The 23894-nt window shown below is 41.1% G+C and overlaps 1 protein-coding gene across 2 annotated transcripts; it reads left to right on the top strand.

Moving 5' to 3' along the window:
• Window positions 1-350: 350 nt before the first annotated feature.
• ccdc93 (coiled-coil domain containing 93) lies at window positions 351-22294 on the top strand. Of its 2 annotated transcripts, XM_031289667.2 has the most exons (24): window positions 351-638; window positions 1617-1730; window positions 2603-2697; window positions 3147-3258; window positions 3729-3827; window positions 5222-5278; window positions 5485-5585; window positions 6071-6088; window positions 6374-6410; window positions 7693-7791; window positions 10602-10652; window positions 10985-11071; window positions 11721-11837; window positions 13168-13230; window positions 13756-13829; window positions 16961-17042; window positions 18110-18184; window positions 18368-18439; window positions 19415-19523; window positions 19629-19711; window positions 19903-19940; window positions 20061-20145; window positions 20450-20563; window positions 21389-22294. In XM_031289667.2, the coding sequence occupies exons 1-24, from the start codon at window positions 552-554 to the stop codon at window positions 21443-21445; spliced, it is 1926 nt and encodes a 641-aa protein (XP_031145527.1). In that variant the 5' UTR covers window positions 351-551; the 3' UTR covers window positions 21446-22294. The 2 variants fall into 2 exon arrangements, with proteins under 2 accessions (XP_031145527.1, XP_031145529.1); XM_031289669.2 differs by lacking the exon at window positions 6071-6088 and having other exon boundaries at window positions 354-638.
• Window positions 22295-23894: the final 1600 nt, after the last annotated feature.

The following is a 23894-nucleotide window of genomic DNA, read 5'->3' as shown; positions in this document are numbered from 1 at the left end:
TAGAAATAAAGAAAACATATTTTATTATGCAAGTTTTACTTGTTTTAAAAACAGGGAAAACCATATTATATTATAATGAAGAGAATTGTTTTTCCAAAATGTAAAAAAGTGTTGGTTTCCTTAATCAGTTTGGAGAAGGCAGTGAAGATAAGTAAAGTTCAAAGTTTAGAGATATAGCTGTTATAGCCATCAAAAAACGAGCAACCTAAATTTGTGTTGCAAGAATAAGATCTGCGTATGACCTTAAAATGTATTTCTATAACTTTATTTTTGTAATATCATGTAAAGTTGATCTCGGTGCTCCCTCTGCTGGCTGACTGCGCGTGCATGTTGTGCTCGTGACATACCACGACATACCACGCGTTTAAAACACAGACTGTGGTTTCAAATGTACAATATAGTTATGTTAAATGTTACAATGTGTCTTTATGAGAGCAACGTTGGCCCACGTATAGTGTAATATTAACTAGTGTCGCCGCATTGAAAATATGTGAGCGTCATATGTTATACGGTCATGTGACCTGTCATCATCATCAACACTTGAGTTCATCATGGCGGCGGCTGCGTCTGTTTTCCACAGAGTGAGAACTGGCTCGAAAATAGGTGCCCAGTATGACCAGGAAGGCAACCTTATTCAGGTAACGTTGAAAGAGCATTTCAACCCGTTTTTCAACACAGTATACGAAGCTTTTACGGTCCAACTGCATAACGTTATAGTCACTAAATACCTCGGAGGCTAGTTAGCTAGAGGTGGAGTTTACCGAAGACATAACGTTATAACATAGGCTACTGTGCTGTTTAACGTATATGTATATGGAGGTGACGGTCGCGAAAGCTATAACGTTAGCTTATAACCGGTGAATTAAAATACCAATTCCATTTGAGCGTTTAAACGTAAACACTAGTTTCAAGACAATAATTCCGACCACTTCATGATGACAGACGGAAACATCCCCACCGCACTAACGTTGTAATTTGGCATCTTTCCTCAGACATTAACGTTACGTTAGCTATCTAGATAGACATTATTGATCCTTTCGGAAATTCATCTTGCACCATACAGCTCATTAGATAGACAGACAGACAGACAGACAGACAGACAACAACAGGACCACTAAACCCTACCTCACCCCCATACAACAATACACAACACCAAATATCTCTACATTATAAAATACTAAAGTGCAGTATCATTAGCACCAGTGGGCTATCAATAGTAAAGTGCCACATCATCAGTGATATTTTAATAGTATACCAAAGTGCAGTATTAACACAGAAAGGATCAAGTTATTTTCCCTAACTTCTTCAGTAGTGTAATGCTGGTAGGAATAAATGGTTTGTGAGCCCGGTTGGTTTGTAAGGACAGCACCCTGTATCTTCTGCCTGATGGCAGCACCTCATACGCCTGGAATAGGGGATGTAGCCTGTCACCACAAGTTGCTTGTCCTTTCCTCACCACCCTGGATTCACAGATCGTGGTCAGAGATCTGAGTAACACAACAACCCCTCTGCAGCCGTGTGGGATGCAGTGTCTTGCTCGAGAGCACTTCAGCAGCCCGGCTGGAGACTAGTTTTCTAAAGAGGTAGCTAGATGATGATGTGTGTTTGGCTCCCAGGTGGAAACCCGAGAGGATGAGGAGCAGAGCGTCAAGCTGGCCGAGATCCTGGAGCTCCTGCTGGCAGCCGGATACTTCAGAGCACGAATTAAAGGATTGTCACCTTTTGATAAGGTACACACACACACAACCTGTTGGTGCTCTCTCTGAGCTGGTCCCATCATGTTCTTGGGGAAACTCCCTGATTCATGCGAATAGGGGAGGTGATTAAGATACAAGTATAAGCTGAACTGTGAATTTAAAGAGGCACGGGAGAGATGCAACGAGAAAATGTGTTTTAGAGGGATGAGAAGTCCTTTCCTCTGAAGTGTCACATGAATTTGTCAGCTGTTTGGGCGGAGCAACTCCTTCAGCTAGACGGCTTCCAGTAAGGCCACTCTCTCTGGCTGCATCTCATGGCCCTTATTTGATAGCTCCTCGGCTGAACCAGAAGTTGTTCTGTCCCTCCTCAGTGAAGGCCGTCTCAAAGCTCTTATTTCTGCATCGAGGAGGGATCATCGAGGAGATATAGGCGAGGATACACGAGAGCAGCCTTCCTGGAAGCCGTGCAGCTGAAGGAGTTGCTAACTCCGCCCATACAGCTGACGTATTCATGTGACGCTTCAGAGGAAAGGACGTCTCATCCCTCTAAAACACATTTGCTCGTTGCCTCTCTCCTCCCATGATTTCCTCGCGTCTCTCCCGTGCCTCCTCGGTGGGAGGGACTAAGACGCGAGGAAGGGAGGCAAGTGGAGGAGTCGAGGAGGCAATTTAATTTAAGGGTTATGAGCGTGTACCCTCGCTCATGGCTCCTCGGTGATCCCTCCTCGATGCTCGCTCCTCGGGGCAGAAATAAGAGCTTTGAGACAGCCTTCAACGAGGAGGGACAGAACAAGTTCCGGTTTGGCCCGAGGACCGAGGAGTTGAGGAGCTATCACATAAGGGTTATGAGATGCAGCCTAAATCTCCACCTCACTCAGCGTGTTTCCTCATTTTCTCCTCTTCAGGTGGTCGGTGGTATGACCTGGTGCATCACTACATGTAACTTTGACATTGATGTGGATCTTCTTTTCCAAGAAAACTCAACCATTGGCCAGAAAATGTGAGTGTATTTTTTTTTTTTCAGCAGGCTTATTATTCCGGAAGTGTGGTGAAGTCTCTGGTCATCAATCTAAAACAGTGTTGCTAGATTGCACTGTGAGACATGGTCCAATGGTGGGCGATTTCCCTAAAGTTGTCAGACACTTATAATAACAATCTGAACCTGTCAGTGGCGTAAACAGCACTTTTAGTGGATGAAATTGACGATGCACATTTGCCCCCATAGGATTACATTGCATCCCGGTTCACGGCAAACCGGTCACAATGTTCTCGCTCAATACTGGACAAATTTCAAAGGTTTTTCTAACCATCAGTTACTTGCACCCAAAAACAAAGAAAAATAGGGTCCATGTTCAAAAACCCAGAAGTTACCATTTTTAAAGCTTCAGCAACCAAAATATAAATCTAAATATTGCTTCATTGGTGATGAGTGCTTCTTTCTCTTTGCAGAGCTCTGACGGAGAAAATTGTGTCTGTTCTACCGAAGATGAAGTGTCCTCATCGCCTGGAGCCCCATCAAATCCAAGGGCTGGATTTTATCCACATTTTCCCAGTGATACAGGTGAGAGAATTCATCCTAAACTGAGACACAGACTCTTCGTATATTAATATTCAGCATCAAATGGCCATTTGCTTAGAGCATTTAAAAATAGTAATAATGACAAAGGCAAAGTCATCTAATGTGGTTTCTGTGATTTGTCTTCAAAGTAGTTGTTTCCACTGCTCCCATCAGACAAAAGTATCCCATCTGTCTGTGTAATTTGAATGAAAATTGTATCAGCTGATAAATTGTATCCACTGATAAGATTTTGGCTTGTGATCTGGATCGGTGATTTCCACCTTAACTTAGCGTAGGACTTGAGTATCAGCTCATACATGTGTTGCACTGCATGCTGTTTTGCCAGAAAATCCAGTGCAAATGACAGGCCCAGTGTGAGGATGGTTCAGCGTTTGTGGAAGTTAGAACTGTACAGCGTACCTTCCGGTTTATGCTCTCGTATCTGATCAGCTGTGTGTTGTGTCTCCTGCCAGTGGCTAGTGAAGCGAGCCATAGAGACCAGGGAAGAGATGGGCGACTATGTGAGAGCCTACTCCATTTCTCAGTTCCAGAAGACCCACAGCCTTCCAGAGGTAACTATACAGTAGCAGTCAGTCACAGAGCCAGAACTTGGTTGTACTGGTTGGTGGAATGACATCCAGATGATGGACAACTTAGGCCTTGTTCAGACTGCCAGCCCAAATACATTTTTTGGCATATCAAGATTATATATATATTTAGATAGCATAAAACACATGAAATTAGATTTTTGCAAATCAGATCTAAACCAAAGTTGGAGGTGGTTTGAAATAAGATTTCAATCAGATTTCTACAGATTTGTCTCAGTCCGGACGCTCTGGCCGCTCATATCGTATTTCAAAGTATCTTTTTTGTCACTTGTGTAGCCGAGGGTTATGCACCTAGACTTATGCAGATAATAAAACATAAACACAGAGGCTCTGGACCAAGACGCATTTTTACTTCCGCATTGTCAACAGCGGTGCAGCTTAACTCTTTCCGTTTTTCTTTCACAATAAAAGCCCAACTTCAATTTACTCCAAGCATTTCGCTAAAGAGGCAACTCAACAAAATAACTTAACGTTACTCTCAGCACGGCACACTACGACAATGTCAAGTCTAGATTGACAAAGTGCTGAGAAGAAGCTGCTACTAGCAGAGCACTTTGGAGGACAACACGAAGGAGATCAACAGTCTGTTCTGCACCGCGACATTTATGTCAGTACATTCTACACCATTCTAAGTAGAAGTTGATTTTACATGTGAGTTTTACAAAAATGCTAGCTGCACTAAGTTAAATGTATTAGGCTGAAGGCATCTTTTAGTTACTTTTTTTTAATTAGTTATTTTGTAAACAAAAACGCGGTGTGCAGCTCTATATAATCTGGGCAAATCCAAGTATCGGATCGGCAAATATTCAATATTTTAAAAATCGGATCAGGATCGGGGGCCAAAAAAGCTGATCGGGAGATGATCCCTAGTGCAGACGTCTGTCTTAATGATCTGGTTTGAGAAACATTCGGATTTGCCTGCAGTCTGAACGTAGCCTTTGAGAGAACGAGATACAGTAAATCAGTTATTTGAATACCAGCATATTGATAGGTACATAGTTTGGCTGACTGATGAACTTAGGTGGCACCAAATAATGACTGTAATATTCCTGAAAATGTGAGTTTTTAGGAGTATAACAGAGTAGAACAATACCCAGCCATGTTTTACCGTTAATTTCGATATGTCCCCTTCATTAAATGGATGGTCGTAACAAAAATATTTTATACAGCAAAAAGTGCTGTAATTGATCAATATATTGATTCACGCCATAGGCCAAAATGTGCAGAATGTAATTTCATGTCATTTTTCGGGTGGCAGGTGAATTTCTAACCGTGATTGTTAGGCTATATTACATACAGTACATTGTCTTGTAAATAAGAGCTGGTGTTGACATGTGCTGTAAAACCCCGTGGTCTAGGATGAAGAGTTCCTCCAGAGGAAAGACAAGGCTGTGAGGGCCGTTCTGGATGTATTGGTGAGTTGCTAAACCATCAGGCATCACGTAACATGAACACATACGCATTATTGAGATAACTGTTCATACTGCAGCGTGTTTTAAAAACCATAAGTACAACAGTTTCTAAAAAGATTACCGACTGATGTGTTTATTTTTCATCAGGATTAGTTTTAGACTGAATATGAATTTCTTTTCCTCGAAATGAACACTGTGGCATTTTGCAGGAAGTGTACAAACCCCAGAGGAAGTACAGGAGGCAGAGGGATGCAGGGGAGCTTCTGGATGAGGAGTCGAGGGTTCACTCCACTCTGCTGGAATACGGCAGGTGAGATTTCACATCTGGTGTGTGTTTCTCTGTAGTCTGTAGTCTCCACAGCGCTGTGTCAGTGCTGGAGTACGGTCTGGCTACATCACCTATCTGTTCTGGTATAAGGGGAAAAAACACTCTGGGTTATTTGTATTTTTTTTAAACCAATCACATCTTAGGTGGCGCTAAGGCATGTCCATGTGGCTTTAAGTCACTGTTTCTCTCAGTATTTCTGAATGTAATACAGCTCATGGTTACTGCGAAAAATAAATCCAGTAAAAATCCAATTTGAGCATTAAGGTGTTGTGAAAAACACAGTTCTACAACACATTAACATGTTCCTTTTCTTTCTCATAAGGATACATTCTCTCTCTCTGCCTTCTTGCTTACCTGAACCCAGTGTTGTTGTAGTTCTTAACCCACACGTGTCTAGTTTTTCTTTTTTAAAATCTGTCTGACATATTGTTTTTTCATCCATCTATTCATCCCCACCTCTGTACTAGAATGTCCCATTTCCTCCTGTAAGTACTGTATTAACGTAAGGAGCTTACTTTTTCTGCAAGCTACTCACAGCACTGTGTTTTGTGTTTGAGAATGCTCTCACATACTGTATTTTAGGCATGATGGATGCAAACTGTGGTGCTTCTTTGATTAAATCAGACGGGCCTGTCTGGAGCGGGCTGTTTATCCTCATGCTGGATTACTGCCATTTGATGTGTTGATGTTGTAATGTGGCATGGTGTATTTGAAAAATGCTTCCTTTATTTTCACACCTTAGTTATGTGTGGGTTCTTTTCTCTTTCTAGACGTTATGGATTCAGCAAACAGTCCAAACAAGACAAGGTAGGTGGTTCAACGATTTGTCTTTTACAAAGTAACAGTTACCACAATGCGGTATACTCCTCCTATGCCCCTACATATCAGATTGACATTGTCAAAATGGGAAGTCTTTCGACATCGTACACATCAGTGTTGTGTTTGCAGGTGTTGGGGAGCACTGCTGCATGTGTGAAATAGTTGTATAAAGCCTGTTGTGTCTCCAGAGGGAGCTGTATGGAGTGAGTGAGATATATGTCCTCCATTGATGTCACGGAAGAGACCACAGGTTTGATGTCAAAAATCTGGAGGTGTGGAGTTAAAAAGAAGTGAGCTTACCAAACCTCTGTAGCCCACTCCTCATCTCTGTTTGCACCTAGAGGCTCCAAAAACTGGCATGGCCATTTTCAAAGGGCTCCCTTGACCTCTCACCTCTCAAGATATCTAAAAGTAGGGTCTATGGGTACCCACAAGTCTCCCCTTTACAGAAATGCCCACCTCAGGCTTCATGCAGTTTGGGGCAAAAAACATGTATCTTTTTGCATGCAATAGAACTGTGTTATTTTCACCTATTCTCAAAATGGGGTATTTTAATATTTCTGCATGCTGGGTCTTGGTGTTGCATAAATTGAATATGACTGGAAAGCTGAGACTGTTGTGCGTTCAATTGTTTTCAAATGTTACCATTTGGAACCAAATCTGTGTATCAAATGGTATCAATCCATACTGTAGATTGCTGTAACTGTTTAGGAGATATGATATCATAAACTTTCAGCATACTTTGCTAAGCCCTCATACACTCTAAACTTTCAAAATGTGAATAGGCGCCTAACCAAAACATAATGTTTTTTTACAGATTTATGACTTAAAAAAAAAACGGTGCTGAGCTGCATCTCAAATTAATCTTCAGGTTCCCAGCTTTCAGATGATGTATACCTCTTCTATGTGACATCTACTGTTGACCTGCTGTCTCCCCCTGAAGATCCCCTGCCCCCCCTCAAAAAAACAAAAATGGGTCTCTAAGGGTTAAAGTAGATATGAGAGGTGATGGAGACAGAAGTGTGTGACTGGTCAGTGGTCATGTTGCATTGTGGGTAATATAGGCACATTGTTTTGACACTTTTTTTTTTTTTTAAGTGTCCACTGTGAGTCCGACAGTGTTAAAGGAGTACAATGCTAAATCAGCGGAGTACTCTTTTAACACAGTAATGACATGAGTTGAAGTTTGAGGATTGAACTGTGGTTTGCTGCTTTGTGGTCATTTACTGCTTCTCTTCTTTAGCTTCTGCATCCTGTCTCCCTCCTCTAGGTGGACGAGAGGAAGGCTTCGCTGGCCACTGGCTCTCAGGCAGCGCCCCCTGGAATGGCAGAAGTGTCCGAGGAAGAAGACCTGCAGGCAGCGGAGGAGGTGAGCACTTCATACAGTGAGTGCAATAAACACGGAAGGCAAAAATCCACCTATTAGAAATGCAGAAAGTAGCAGCAAAAAGCATATGGGATGAGAAAGATGCCTACAAGCAGTGAAATTACAAATTGAATATATTATGAATTGAAAATATTTATTGCAGTTAAAATGTAAGTGTTTTACTTCTTGTCATGCAAAACATTAACGTTGGGCATATGTGGCCATATTTAGAGTAATGAGAATTCATAAAGAAACTAAAGAGTTAATAATCATAAGAATAAGTAGTTACTTATCATGAATGTACAAATAATCACATACCATGGTTTATTACTCAGTATATACAGTATGTCTAACTCTACAAATGACTAATTTGATTTATTATAAGTCTGTGAGAAGACCAGTTAATAGAAACTGTCCTGAAGGAAGGAAGGAAAAAAAGGAAGGAAGGACTAAAAAGATGCGTCTTTTGCTGCTTTTTAAAAATATCAACAGATGCTGCTCTCAAATCATGAGGCAAAGCATTCCACAGTCTAGGTGCCACTGTTACAAAGACTCTGAACTCCCCGCCTTAAAGGTACAATATGTAACTTTTCAGCTATAAAATGTCTAAAAACGACCATAACTATGTTATATATTTTTTTGAGTTGTGTAGTTACACTATCCCAAATGTTTCCACCAAATGGCAAACCCAGAGAAATCTGTTATTTTATTTTCAGACACGTTACGTTTCATTTAGCCACCCGTCAGTGGCGTCATATAACCTTTCACTATCTAGCTACTCGTAACTTCCAAGGGGGTAAGCCTCTCCTTGGACCGCGAATCTCCTATGGCGCCATTTTAATGCTACAAAGCGATCACCCCCCGTTAGCATACCATTGACTGCCATTCATTTTGGCACCACTTTGACAGTGAATAACTTTACATCTGAAGCGTTTAAAGACTTTATTTGTCCATTGTTTATTTCTAAAGAAACACGACAATGTATAAAAGGCTCCATTACCTTGTACCTCACGTTATGGCTCCGTAGCAGACGTTTTTATAAAAATAGGCTAACGATTGTGTCATAACCACGCGACTTACTGTCTCATAGTAGAGGAATTACCGTATAGTACAGGAGAAGCTCTCAGGCAGTTTCGTCTCACATTAGCTGTTTAAGTGTGATTACTAATGTTAACTAGCATGTTAGTGATCAATAATTAGCCTGTGCCTATGTTATCTCCTTACATATACCTACGCTCTCCGTCTCTGCAAGATTGGGAATGATTGAGATTTCTCTTGGCACAGCTACCAGAAGACTAACAACTTTCAGACAGGTTGCTCACGTCACATTTACGTCGTCTCTCTCAGTTGGAGGCTGCACAGTAACGCTCAGCGCTCACCGGAAAAGTGCTTCTAACGGCCTTCACTGGTCTCCGTCCAGAGCAACGGGATCTGTTGGTCCATTCTTATATACAGTCTATGGTAACTTCCGTCAAAACACGGGCACCCAGATGCTACATTCGAGAGTAATTGTAAATCATACAATGTCACAGAAAAAAATACTGGTAACACTGCTTTTTCTGCCAAAATGCAGCATTTTGTGATTAATTACATGCCACTTTGCAACACAGTAATACAGCAGAAACCTTATTTATTGATACATATCAATATTAATCCAGCTTAATGTTACTACAATGTATGTGCTGGTTGACAAGTAGCTAACGTTAATGCTAGCTAATGCTTGGTGGATAACATTATAGGGTTACAACATCGTTTAATATGCTCATAAAGTTATTAGTAGTATGATTGTTTTGACCATGGATAAAAGCAGCACTGCGCTAACCCACGAATAAATTCACTAGTAACGTTAACGTTAGCTGTATAGATAGACGATTAATCTAATGCTAATTTAGCCAGCAAGCACACCCTGCTCTGCCTGCCTCACTCCCCCGGCACAAAGAGACTTCATTCGGGATGATAGCTGACAACACAGCTGGGACATGTAGCAATAGCTAGTTACCGTTAGCCCCAGTCAGTGCTTACGACGCTAACGGCAGTTTAATGAAGCGTCAGGAAACAGAGAATAGCAGACCTAGGCATCCTAGTCAGTGTGTTTTGTACCGTAAATCTCCTCCCTGCTGAATTTCTCCCCCCTTCGCATTTAGCTGTGTTTACAGTTAGCTAGCTAAATTAACCTGACAAAAGGTGGGTTAAGCACCAAAACGAATAGTTAAGATTATAGAAAAGTGAAGGGGGAGATCTGGCAGCTGGGAGATGTTCTGCTGCTGCTGACAACGGCAATCAAACATCATCGCCGTCCCGGAGATTCCCCCTGCAGTCCCCACCCACACTCGTCTCTCAGCCTCGTTGAGTAGCTAGCTAGCGTTACAACAAACCCCGTCCGCCCGGTAAAATCCAAAAGGTGACATTGGCATGTGAAATATACTGTGATACTGTGGTTTTAGCTGCTGGCTAATCATTAGCCAGCAGCTACAACCTGCTAACATTAGCCCTGGCTCACTAGCTAACTGGTCAGCTAGCTACCAATAGCAATTGAATCAAGAAAAACGTAATTATGTTGGGGAAACTGCAGCTATTTTATTAGCATGACATGAATAAACACAACGTGAATAAACTTGAATGGGTGAACTCGTCCGTGAACTTTCTAATCAATGATAGTGTTCTCTCCCATATTTCCACGCAACTTCCCAACGTCATCAAACGTCTGTGTTTACAATCCATTGTTTTGGTTGAGAGAACCCTAGCGGCAGAAAGTTATATATTGTACGTTTAATATGTGGTGGAATTGTTTTGTTTTTTTTTCTTCTTTTTAGATGCGAATCAAAACCCTGATGACCAGCATGGCTGCCATGGCAAATGAAGAGGTGGGCAAAGCCTGTTTTCTGTCTCGTTCTTTCTTTTCATCTGTGAATCACCAGTTTACTCCCCTGCTTGTCAGGGCTCAAACCTCATGAAGCTCTTTCTCCCTACAATAATATGAATAACCATTAGTTCCTTTTTTCATGGCTTATTTTCCTAGCATTGCTTTGTTGTTATTTTGTTCCATAATGTGTCAAGGCTGTGTTCTTTTAACTCAATTTGTATGATCTGGTAACTGAATCTTTTTGTACCACCGCATTTACTGTTAACAAAAGGACTAAATGGCTAAACCATATGTGAATTGTGCAATTATTTGTTCTCTGTTGTCCATATGTAGGGGAAGCTGACAGCGAGTGCAGTGGGTCAGATAGTGGGACTGCAGTCTGAGGAGATCAAACAGATCGCGTCTGAGTACGCTGAGAAGGTGAGCAACAGTCAGTGATAATGATGATGTACCGATCAGCTCGGTAAGATGACCCTTATTATAAGCTTTTCCAACGGCTGTTTTTTGAAAAAAGACTTTGGAAGACACTGCTTTCACACTCCTGTTGTGAAATTAAGATGCTAATAAACCAAGGAGAAGAGAGTCCTCATCCGAAAAGCCTTTTCTCTCCTTAAAGATGAAACATAAAATAATATAAAGCATAACGTAAATCCCACACTTGTGTTGCGTGTCTATCAGTCACTTATTCACATACCTTTTCTGTCTTTTTGAGCTCCTAATCTGTGACAGCGGTAATTCTTGACTGCTTATCTGAATCTGAATATCTGATCTTGTAAACACATAATTTTCAAACATAATTTCTTATATACAGTCCAGTACATCAGTTTTGTTTAAAGGGCCAGAAGAAATACTGTTTTCTACTGCTAACCAGCCAGAGTATCGTGATGTGACAGACAGTAGAGAGTTGTGCACATTAAGACGCTGCTGTGTATCAACATACATTGATACATGCATTTACAAAACACAGCTCACCTATTCAAGCAGCCTGTGGTGGGCCAGCACTTAAAAACCTTCATGCTTTTAGCATGCTCTTGTTCTAATAAAATGTATCTCCCATATGTCCCTGCAGCAGTCGGAGCTCTCGTCAGAGGAGCGCTCGGAGCGCTACGGCCCGCTGCAGCAACACCGCAGGGCGGTGGCCTCACTCAACAAACTGATCCAGCAGAAGACTAAACAACTGGAGGAGGTCAGCAGTTCACTGCGGCCCACCGTCCACTCCACTCACACCCAGGGTTTTTTCCTGCATATAGGAATTTTTGGTGCCTCCGCCAAAAGAGGTTTTAGTCAGCCCCAAAGGACAACAAGTGCTAAAATGATAAGAAATGAGAAAAAAATAGCAATGCAAATCTTCTCTAAGTGAGTTTATCAGCAATTTACCCAACAACTGTTGAACAAGCAGAACATAAACTTGAATAGGAGCACTAATCAGATGCTATGTTTACACGTGGCCGGTTATTTTCATAAACGGACATTTCAACCTCTCCGTTTTCAAAAATAACATCGTGCACAGCTGTCAGTTTTCATAAAAGTGTTTGTTTACATGTGCACGTGTATATATGCCGTCAATTCCGTCAAGAGCATGCCAGACCTGTAGGTGGCAGTGTAACGAGAAGCTCAAGCCCATGTTAGCCAATCAGAATCCTGAAAATAGCAACAACAGCACCGAATCACTTCCTCTCTCTTCTCTTCGTCACTTCCTCGGCTGCCTAAACCTCCATTTGTCTCAGTTTACACGCAAACGTGCAAACAAAGTCTCCCAAAATCTCCACTCTGGCCGGAGTTTTCAGAAAGAATCATTTTCAGAAAGAATCGTTTTCAGAGACGAATTCTCCGTTTGCGTGTAAACGAAAGGCACAATCGAAGGGAAATTTCTCAGTTTTTCAAAATAACCATGTACGTGTAAACAGGGTATCAGTTTTACCGTCCAGAGTGGGGCTGTACCGGACTCTCAGTGATTTTAATGGTAGCATTAATATAATTTTTTTAAGCAGTTTTGTTAATTGGGGCTTAATTTCCTCAAGCATAATAGGCATTTTTGTTTAGCAAATTGTCAGAAAAACAGATATCTTTCAAACAAGGTAACACAGACTCATTGCCTTTACTCTACACAAACCGAGCATGCTTGCTGTTGTGTGTAGTTCACCCCGCCCCACCCAAAAAAGGCCGATTTTGAGTAACACCACGCGGTGTCAAACACTTAGTAAAACCAGAGCCACTGTGATCCTCAAGTGTAAAACATATACAGTAATCTCAGAAACCAACATGTCAGATTTATATATTATATATATTTAAATATACATTGCTCAGCTTGTGTCGGTCCTCCTGCCTGCTTCTCCATCCTGGGGGCGTGCCGACCGGCATCTACTGTACACGTAGCTAATGCAATGACTCTGGAAAAGTACCTCATACAACCCCACTTCAAAAGGCCAAACTATCTTTAGTGCTGAAACAGTTAAATGATTGTAAAGTGAAGGTGACATAACTATCAAGTAACAAGGATTTATTTTGTCTGACAGCTACAAGCCAAGCATGCAGAGATGAAAACCGGCTGTGACGATGCCAAAAGAAATCTGACTGAGGTGAGTCCAGGCTAAAATACCTGCAGCCAACTGAGAGGTTTGCCTATTTGTAAGCATCTGTTTGCTAGTATGATATTGGCAGACACATGGAACAATTGATACGTGCAATATTATTGTCAGTTGCTTTTGAAGCACTAAACGTCGCTGAATTATTTGGTGGACATTTTGGTACCTACGTTTATTATGGAGATTGATTTTGTATTTTGAGATACTCCTGGTAGCAAATACTGTCAGAGGTCACATCCCCTCTGCTGTCATAAAAAAAATCTCCTCAAACAACATACATCAAGAGAATTTCAGGGTGATTTGGTGGCTGACATTACGTTCTGACATTACAAAATAGCATTGATCACATCACAATAAGCCCTTCATTATAGATTTAAAAAATATCAGATGTGTGTGGTTTAAAAAACAAACCAAAAAAACCCAAGAATAAGCGAACATCAGGAAACATTTTTTAAGATGGAAAAAGGGGGAACGTTTTTTCCAACAAGTTTTTTCCAACAGGCCTTTGTGTCTTCCCAGGCTACAGAGCACTCTGAGAAACTGTTGAAAGAGCTGAAGTCTTTAGGCGAGATAGAGGAGCAGGCTGACAGCAGGTAAGTGGTGGAGAGTAATTGTCTCTTGACTTCTTTGTGTGATTTAATCCTCATGACACAATGAACCGCCCTCTGTGATTTGTGTTAGTCCTCAGTCAATAGTTTATTATATTATATAGTCAACCCCAAAAGCGGCCTGCTTGTCTTTTGATTACTTTAAGAACCTGGAACATCAGGAATTAAGAAATTCTATATATCTGACGTTGGGACGTTTTGTAAAATGTAAATAAAAACAGAATACAATGATTTGCAAATCCTTTTCAACCTATATTCAATTGAATACACTACAAAGACAAGATATTTAATGTTCAAACTGATAAACTTTGGTTTTTTTGCAAATATTAACTAATTTTGAATGTGATGGCTGCAACGTGTTCCAAAAAAGCTGTGACAGGGGCAACAAAAGACTGGGAGAGAATGCTAAAAAAACACCTGTTTGGAACATTCCACAGGTGAATTGGTCATGATGGGGTATAACAGGAGCATTCCCAAAAGGCTCAGTTGTTCACAAGCAAGGATGGGGCGAGGTTCACCACTTTGTGAACAACTGCGTGAGCAAATAGTCCAACAGTTTAAGAACCACGTTTCTCAACGTACAATTGGAAGAAATGTAGGGATTTCATCATCTACTGTCCATAATATTATCAAAAGATCCAGAGAATCAGGAGAAATCTCTGCACGTAAGCAGCAAGGCCGAAAACCAACATGACCCCGTGACCTTCGATCCCTCAGACGGCACTGCATTAAAAACCGACATCATTGTGTAAAGGATATTACCACGAGGGCTCAGGAACACTTCAGAAAACCATTGTCAGTTAACACAATTGGTCGCTACATCTATAAGTGCAAGTTAAAACTCTACCATGCAAAGCCAAAGCCGTATATCAACAACTCCAGAAACGCCGCCGGCTTCTCTGGGCCCGAGCTCATCTGAGATGGACTGACTCTAAGTGGAAAAGTGTGCTGTGGTCTGACGGGTCCACTTTTCAAATTGTTTTTGGAAATCACGGACGTCATGTTCTCTTTTCCAAAGAGGAAAAGGACCATCCAGATTGTTATCAGCGCAAAGTTCAAAAGCCAGCATCTGTGATGGTATGGGGGGGGGGGGTGTTATGGTGCTTACCCACTTCTAGTACCAGCTCTACTCGGCTCGGCTCGACTCGGCCGTGGTGCTCCGTCCTCTTTTTTTCCATTGCGGATTTAGTACTGGCTCATGCGTGAGGCGAGCATGGCTGGTCGTCATAGCGACACCGCAGGAAACTGCCATGACCTAACACGACACACACACAGAACGTTGAAGGTGTATTGTTTTTGATTCTCGGCATGTAATGGAGAAGTGCCCATGGCATGGGTAACTTGCACATCTGTGAAGGCACCATTAGTGCTGAAAGACACAGGTTTTGGATAGGGGTGGTACGGTTCACAAAACCCACGGTTCGGTTCGTATCACGGTTTTAGGGTCACGGTTTTCGGTTCTGTACGGTTCTTGTTATTTTTTCTTTTAATCTTTAACACTCCAGAAATATACTTCAGCATATGATATATAGCTAAAATTAGCATATTGAATGCATGTTGCACAATACATGCACACAGTGGCAGTTCTATCTATTGTTTGATTTCCGCTGTCATCATAGGTAACATGAAATCCAAAATGTTCCCACACACCAGACTATATATACGACGCTGGAGCATCCTCCAACTCCGGGCAGCCTTCCTCAACTCTCCCACTTGACATTTCTGCAAGTGACGTGACCTGCAGCAGCAGCACTCCACACTCCACCTGAGGAGCGGTCTGCTCGGCACCTCTTAAAATCTGACGAAAATCTTTTAAACTGACCTTTGTTGATCTGAAATGAAGACAGATTCAGCAACTGCACGGCCTATTTCATGCTTAAAATGTTTTCAGAAACACTTTTCGGTGAACTATTTTCGTAAAATACAAGATCGTATTCAGAACGAGACGCCATTAGAGTCTGTTTTGAAATTCGGGAGCAGCCAGACCCACGTGACGCGTTTGTCCAATCAGCTGCCACGTATTGCGTTCGTCACGCTCATCCCCCTTGTCGTTTGCAGTAAGTGTTAACATAGGTGTATAAAGTGGGCACTACGGCAGGAAGTGGTTAGTGCACATTAACAGTGTACTGATGAACCGTGTGACACACACACGCTTCGAACCGAGACAAGCGAACCGAGCGGTTCGGATGTTTTTTCATGAACCGTACCACCCCTAGTTTTGGAGCAACATATGCTGCCAGCCAACGTCTTTTTCAGGGACGTCCCTGCTAATTTCAGCAAGACGATGCTAAGCCTCCTTCTGCACATGTTATAACAGCGTGGCTTCGTAGTAAAAGAGTTTGAGTACTAGACTGGCCTGCCTGCAGTCCAGACCTGTCTCCTATTGAAAATGTGTGGAGCATTATGAAGCACAAAATACAACAATGGAGACCCTGGACTCTTGAGCAACTGAAGTCGTACATCAAGCAAGAATGGGAAAGAATTCCACCTACAAAGCTTCAACTATTAGTGTCCTTAGTTCCCAAATGCTTATTTAATGTTGTTTAAAGGAAAGGTGATGCAACACAGTGGTAAACATGGCCCTGTCCCAGCTTTTTTGAAACATGTTGCAAACATCAAATTCAAGATGAGTGAATATTTGCAAAAAAATGTCTTTATATCTTGTCTTTATAGTGTATTCCGTTGAATATAGGATGAAAAGGATTTGCAAATCATTGTATTCTGTTTTTACACAACGTCCCAACTTCATTGGAACTGGGGTTTGGAAGTGACTTCTAATACAACAGTCTGATATAGGTCAGATGGTCCTTACACAAGATAGTGATTAACAGTAATTGTGCTTTAGCTACTAGAAGGACCCAGGAATGTGTTATTTTATTAAGGACGGTTGCAAAAAAGCCAGAAAATGATTAATGCAAAAGCTTTTTAATGATTTACAATCAAAAATCTGTATAACAAAAAAAAATCTGTAGCTGTTATATCATTCCATCTCCTCAGCAATTGTGTTTCTGCAGTTTAGGCCCTTTGAGACATTCACCATCTTGCTCATGGACATGGACGCATGATCTTTGAGTGATGGGACAGTCCATCTAATAAAGTTTTGTTGTGTTGAACAGCTTGCTGGAGAAGCTGAGGGCTCTGGTGACAATGAACGAGAACCTGAAGCAGCAAGAGCAGGAGTTCCGCACACACTGCAGAGTGAGTACATCAACACACACACATACACGCACGCACCAGGCTGGTGCACAATTCAGAATTGAATTGAGAATGACTCCTACATTTCAATTCTTGAATTTGATTTGAATTTGATTTGATGTCAAAAACAGGATCTAGAATTACAATTTGAATTAAAGGAAGCAGAATTTGAATTCAGTAAAAATTCAAAGAAATTCATATACATAATTTAAGTATTGTGGTATATGTCAGATATGATTGCATGACTTATTCTATAAATGACATTAGTTTGAACTACTTGTACAGATTACATTAACGTGAAATGTTTTCCCCCAGCAATGAAAGTTAAAAGCTCTAGTCACAGAACAAATAATTAAGGTTGATTTATTGTAATTGTAATTTTGTGGAACATGATGGAACATGACTCCATTTCCCAGAATGCTTATCATTCTCTATATTTTGGAACAAAATGTATGCAGGGTTGAGTGGTGACTAGTTACGTGTAATGGAATGATGTTACTAAATTACAAAATGTAATTACATTAAATTGTATTTAGTTGTATTACTGAGGTAAAATGTGTAATTCAATTAGTTACTAATCAAATTAAAAGGAAATTGCTTTGCATTGATAAAGTCATCCAAACCACATTTATAATAGGTAACTTATAACAGTAAGCAATTACATTTCCAAAGTAACCTTCCTAACACTGAATGGATGTGAGATTCAACACATTCTTTCTGTTGTATGACTGTGTGGAATTTCTTTGAATTGCCATGAATTTAATCCACTTTCTGTCATTCCAATTCAAATTTAACTTCAACTTCCTGTGGGGCGGAGTCAATTCAATTCAAATTCCAATTCATGAATTGAATGGAGGCCAATTCTGAAATTCAGAATTGTGCACAAGCCTGGCAAACACACATACACACACACACACACACACACACACACACACACACACACACACACACACACACACACACACAGACAGGGATCCTACATTCAGTTGATGCTGCTGGGTGTTTTGTACAGAACATATATCCTGCCCAACAGTAAATTAATACTAATTTTCTCTTGAATGTGTGTCCAGGAAGAGATGGCCCGTCTGCAGCAGAACATCGAGGAGTTGAAGGCGTCATCAGGACAGGATACAGAGGAGGAGAAGGTACGTATCTAGTTAGACTTATATTCTATATTCACTATCCAACAGATGTTGTATTTTAGCATTTGTCTTATACACTATAAAACACAACAGTATAAACATTCATGAAGACTGCCTTCCCTAATAAACCCGTCTTCCTCACCGTTTGCTTAAAATGCACCTTTTCTCCTCCTCCTCTTTTCTTAGGAGAGGAACCAGCTGATAGACAAACAGTACAACTCAGACAGAGAGAAACTACAGAAGATCCGTCTGCTCATGGTAACTACTTCACATAACATAACACAAGGTTAGATGGAAATGGAGTGATCTCTCTGGAATGAGGTCACAGCAGCAGATACAGATAACAATGAGACAAATTGAGATTACTGAAAATAATCCAAACAAATGCACAGCCTATTCATGGTGTCTCTTACCGGTTTGTTCGTAGATGTGCAGATTAGCCTCGCTGGTTGTTGTTATTGTTCTCTACTTGTTTTTTTGGCACGCTGGCTCAGTGGATAGCACTGCTGCCTCAAGGCAAGTACCACTGCTGATCGATCCCTGGTCCGAGCAGGGCCTTCCTGCGTGGAGATTACATGTTCTCCCCGTGTTTGTGTGGGTTTCCTCACCACCATAAAGACAAAGACACACATGCTGCCCTTGATGTAGGCACTGGCATTACAACTGGGGCGTGTGTGTGCATGTGTGCTTTATATCTGATAATTATTTGCAGTTATTATGCAAAATAATTCTGTTTACAACAGTACATACTGCTTCTGCCCTGCTACATTTCAGAGGAAAGTATAGTATTTTTCTTTGGTTCCATTAACATCAGTTACTTACTGTACCTGTAGATTGAAATTCTATAAACAAAACCATATGACCATGATATGAGGCATAGGTTTACAACCCAGCAGTATAAAAAGTAGTTCATCAAATAGTTAGGCATAACGTTGGCATTTTTACATGTCTTGGGGACTATTTTTAGCAGCGGATTAATCCACATTTATCGTTAGGTTAGGTTTTTAAGTCCTTTTTGCTGCTAAGGATACTTCCTCCGCCATTGGTTAGGGTTAAACAGACTATTATTAACAAACGTCTGCAATAAAAACTCTATTGAATTGAAGGCTCTCCAGATTTATTTCAGTACCTTGATCAATGTTCTACATGTGTGGCACATGAAATAAGCATTGGAATTTAAAACCCTCTCCTCTATGAGCTGATTCACTCAGGACCTTCCTTCACTCTTTTCAGGCTCGGAAGAACCGTGAGATTGCTATCCTGCAGAGGAAGATCGATGAGGTGCCGAGCCGGGCCGAGCTGACCCAGTACCAAAAGAGATTCATCGAACTCTACAGCCAGGGTGGGTTCCTCCTCAAAATCGGGTCAAACCAGGGTTCGTGCTAAATGTCTCCAAAAAACAGAAACAAAGTGATTCCATCTCTGCCAATTCGTTTGTGCCTTTCAGTTTCTGCAACACATAAAGAGACCAAGCAGTTCTTCACACTGTATAACACGTTAGACGACAAGAAGGTGTATCTGGAGAAGGAGGTAAGGAACCACAGCGGTCAGTTCAGTTGCAGCACAGAAAAGTTCTGTTTGAATTTAGATTGGCCTGGAATTTTAGCACATCTGTCCAGTTTGAGTATTGATATAGTTAAAAAATGAAAAGTGAAAGTCCTGATCAGACAAATATGTGTTCTTAATATTAATAAGAACAAAATGTGCTTTCATTTCTGTAGGTGAATCTGCTGAATTCCATTCACGACAACTTCCAACAGTAAGTATAACTGCACTTGTGTGTTGTATGTATTTGATGTGATTGTATCGTAGAGACTGTCGGTGTGTTTCTTAGCTCGGTTTTACTGAATACGCTCTAAGCTGCTGTACTGTTGTCCAGGGCCATGTCGTCTTCAGCAGCCAAGGAGCAGTTCCTCAGACAGATGGAGCAAATAGTGGAGGGAATCAAACAGAGTCGCATCAAGGTATAACTCTCTTAAAGGAGAATTCCGCTTGGTACAACTTGGGGTTTTTTTTATTTTATAAACTGGCTGTTATGTCTATGGTTATGATAACACTGTACATAGCAAGTTAAATGAGATGTGGGAACATGACGACATTGCCGAACAGCACAGAGCAAGAAAACGAGCCGTCACACGATGAGACAGGTGTCGCAGCATAAATAAAGCCAAATTATCCAGGCCAAGTTGTAACAGGCTTCCCGCCATTTCCACACAAGCCGCCGCAGCATTCATGTGACGCACGCTTCCTGCTCATCTGCTTTCCCAGATGGAGAAGAAGAAGCAGGAAAACAAAATGAGGAGGGATCAGCTGAACGATGAGTACCTGGAGCTGCTCGACAAGCAGAGGCTGTACTTCAAAACTGTCAAGGAGTTTAAAGAGGTGAGACAAATTCAGTTCAATTTTTTAGTTTTAGTGTCAAATCATAGCAGAAGTTATCACTCATACAGAGAGAGAGAGAGATAGAAATACAGATATATGACTCATAATAATTATAACAGTGGATATAATGGATTGTCATGATGAACAGTGGCATTTATAGTAACAATAAGGATAATAGAAAATGACTAATAATAATAGCAGAAGCAGCAGTGCAGGGCGTAGCAAGGCGTCGAGCAAGACCACGGCACCAGCTGCAAACAGGATCCAGGTGCCGTCACAATCCGAGGAAATCTGTGAAGCGAGAAAGCACGACGACTCCAGGGAAGAAGCAAAGTCAGTAACATGGGACGTGAATGCACCCAGGAAAACAATGTATCAGCTTGTGCTTCATTAGTTCTAGATGGAAGGACATGAGCGGTGTTGCTGTTTACAGGGAGGGACTGTTTTAAACTGGCAAGAACTTTCATAATAAAAAAAGAGTGCAACCAGTCAGTTAACAATTGTATAGCTATATTATATATTGTTTAGCTTATTGGTACCCTCATTGATATAAATGGGGTGAACTTGATATGAAAACGTCTCCATTATAGCACAAACTGCAGCCTCCAAAATGATCATTAAGTTGATTGGGACATAAAAGAATAGATAATAATGTCTATAAAATATATAAATATGTGTATTGGCCAAATGACCATAGAATGTATTAGTGAGCAAATATCACATTATTTTAAAGGCATCCCTTATTTGTTAAGCTGAGATGAAGCCCCATACATGCCAGATGATGATGATGATGTACAGTAATGATGAATTTTGTTTTGTCACCAGGAGTGTCGGAAGAACGAGATGCTGCTGTCCAAACTGAGAGCCAAAGGAGCCTCTTAGTCCTGGCTTTACTGTTGGTAAACAGTTTTTTTCTTATTTAAATTAAATATGTCATCTTTATGAGCTAAATTTATTACACATTAACTGTCCATGAATGGAGTATGATTTAACATTCCACACTTTGTTTTGTCATTTTTCTATGTGGCTAATACGGCTGTAAACCAAGACCTTGTGACTTGCATCTTAAACCCTGTGAGAGGAGTCCTGGACATTACCTTCACACTGTGCTCTTTATATGTGCCAAATCCTGCTGACTGAAAAACAGAATTGCCTTTTTTTAATTGGTCAAGTCGAAATAGGCTCTTAACGTGTGTCGCATATTTTTGGCATAACCTTCGCCACAATGATCACAAATTACCAGCCACTTTCTTAGAATCTAGTCAGCCCATTCCTTAAAAAGGGTTGTATTTGTGAATGAACGATATGACAATGTGTTAATAATAATACATAATATCTGATAGGTTAGGTAGCTTAAATGTCAAATCTAATCATTACTGGACTAACATTTACCTTTTATAGCAGATGCACTAGCTGTAAAAGATCCACCCATGTCTTCATGTTGATCATAAAGTGGGGCTGCAACAGAAGAGACCCATACCCACTATGTGTGTTTGCTGATGTTACATTACAGGGTTTTAAGGAACTTAAGTCCTTAATTTCATTATAACAAGTGGTGTGTGAATATTCCCAGTGCATCACTCTTGTTATGTAAAGTCCTTTGCCAATGATGCTGTTCTTATGTGCCTCTGAAATTTGAATTCACCTCATGTCTTAGATTTGCCTTTGTCACCATCCAATGACCATGTACAACCATTATTTAATAAATGAGAGAATCTTTCTAATGAGGATGGAAATGCCTTTGCTGTTACTCACTTCAGATAGGATGTGTTCCGTCAGACACTGTGTGCTGTGTGATTAAAAACAGCGTTACTATCAGAAGTCACCAGGCTGTTGTCCAAAGTCACATGATGAATCTGTGGAGGAAACATCCTGTGTATCACAAAGCACTTCAAATCTCTGTTGCAGATGCACAAGGCGGCCAAATAAACATCCGTTCCAACACACTGACCAGGATTACCAAACAAATGCTCTCTAGTAGCTGCTTTGGAGCTTTCATTCGTATCCTATAATCCTCCAGATTTAGCATTGTACTCAGTCTTGAGAGGGGCAGCTTAAAAAAAAACAGATCAAAATCGATGTAGACCCAGAAATATCGTCTTTTTTTATACAATACAGTATTCTTTCTTGTCAAAACCTAGTGCCTAAATTGCCACGAGGCAACTCAACCGTCAACACCTCCATTGGAGATTCGGGGGTGTTATGCTAATCGTGGCTAATGTAGCCTGGAACCTCTAGCCTGCAGCAGAGAGGAGGAACGGTGAGCTCTCTCTCCTCAGCCCCAACTGACTCAGCCGACATCACTTTTAATCAGACTTTACACAGCTCCCTCTGGAGACACACAATGGAACCAACACCTGGAAACACTTTAAATCAATGTCACATTACATTATATAAAATACAATTTCAGTGAAATTTCGGTGAAATGTAATCCTGTCAGTTCCTTCAAACAGTGTAATAATAAATATAAAGTCTTTTAGTCATTTTGGATTCTAGTGAGCTGAGTGAAGAAGCTCTTACTAAACCTCTTGGTGCTGGCCTGGTGTATCTAGTACCAGGAAGAAAAGGCTGTTACCCGGGTGGTTTGGATCTTTTTTTCTTGCAGCGCCTGGTGTAAATATCCTTTAGGCAGGGTAGAGCACCGCTTATTGTGTCTTCAGACAAACAATCCACTCTCTGCAGGGCCTTGCGGTCCTGTTTGGTGCTGTTTCCATACCAGGCAGACAGGCAGTGATGTTCCCCGTCAGGACGCTCTGGATGGTGCTGGAGTAGAAATCCCTTAGTGTTTAAGGGGAAGCTGTCCACCCTCTCCACTGAGGACGCGTTGATATTAAGGGGGGCGTAGTCCACTATCAACTAAATCCAAAAAAATCGCCCCCTGTGGTCTTGGTTCTCTTCCATTTTAGTTTTCGGGACCCTGAAGAAGGTCTCCTGCACACTGTCTAAGTGAGGAGTAAAACTTCCATGCAGTAATACACATGAATAAATAAATAAATAAAGTGTTGCTTACTTACGTACGGGCTATCACAGGGCTGTATCACAGCAGCCAATAGAAAGTGCACATACTGACATTCACTGCAGCAGAACGATTCCATTTCTGTTGGCATCGAAAAGCACCAGCAGTCGGCGTTTGCTCTCTGCAGCTCAGGTTCTGGAGGCCCTGCCTCTTTGGGTGAATATCTGAGTCAGTTAAAACACTGTAAAATAAATCTAGTCCATAACATTCTCTGCGTTTGGGAATGGTATTCAAGATTCAAAATCCTTTATTAATCCATCAATGGGGAACTTCACACTGATGCAGCAGCAAGGGATAGGGAAAAGTACAAGACAC

Source organism: Sander lucioperca, chromosome 8, assembly GCF_008315115.2.
Source record: "Sander lucioperca isolate FBNREF2018 chromosome 8, SLUC_FBN_1.2, whole genome shotgun sequence".
Classification (NCBI taxonomy): Eukaryota; Metazoa; Chordata; class Actinopteri; order Perciformes; family Percidae; genus Sander; species Sander lucioperca.
The sequence above is the reverse complement of the archived record's forward strand: the minus strand, read 5'-3'. Positions and strand labels throughout refer to the sequence as shown.

What these genes read in the sequence shown, in the direction of transcription:
- ccdc93 (XM_031289667.2), top strand. Translation starts at nt 552, where the DNA reads ATGGCGGCGGCTGCGTCTGTTTTCCACAGAGTGAGAACTGGCTCGAAA. An exon ending in GAGGAGCAGGCTGACAGCAG is followed by an intron (nt 13,830 to 16,960) that starts GTAAGTGGTGGA and finishes TGTGTTGAACAG; the next exon opens with CTTGCTGGAGAAGCTGAGGG. An exon ending in TCAAACAGAGTCGCATCAAG is followed by an intron (nt 20,146 to 20,449) that starts GTATAACTCTCT and finishes CTGCTTTCCCAG; the next exon opens with ATGGAGAAGAAGAAGCAGGA.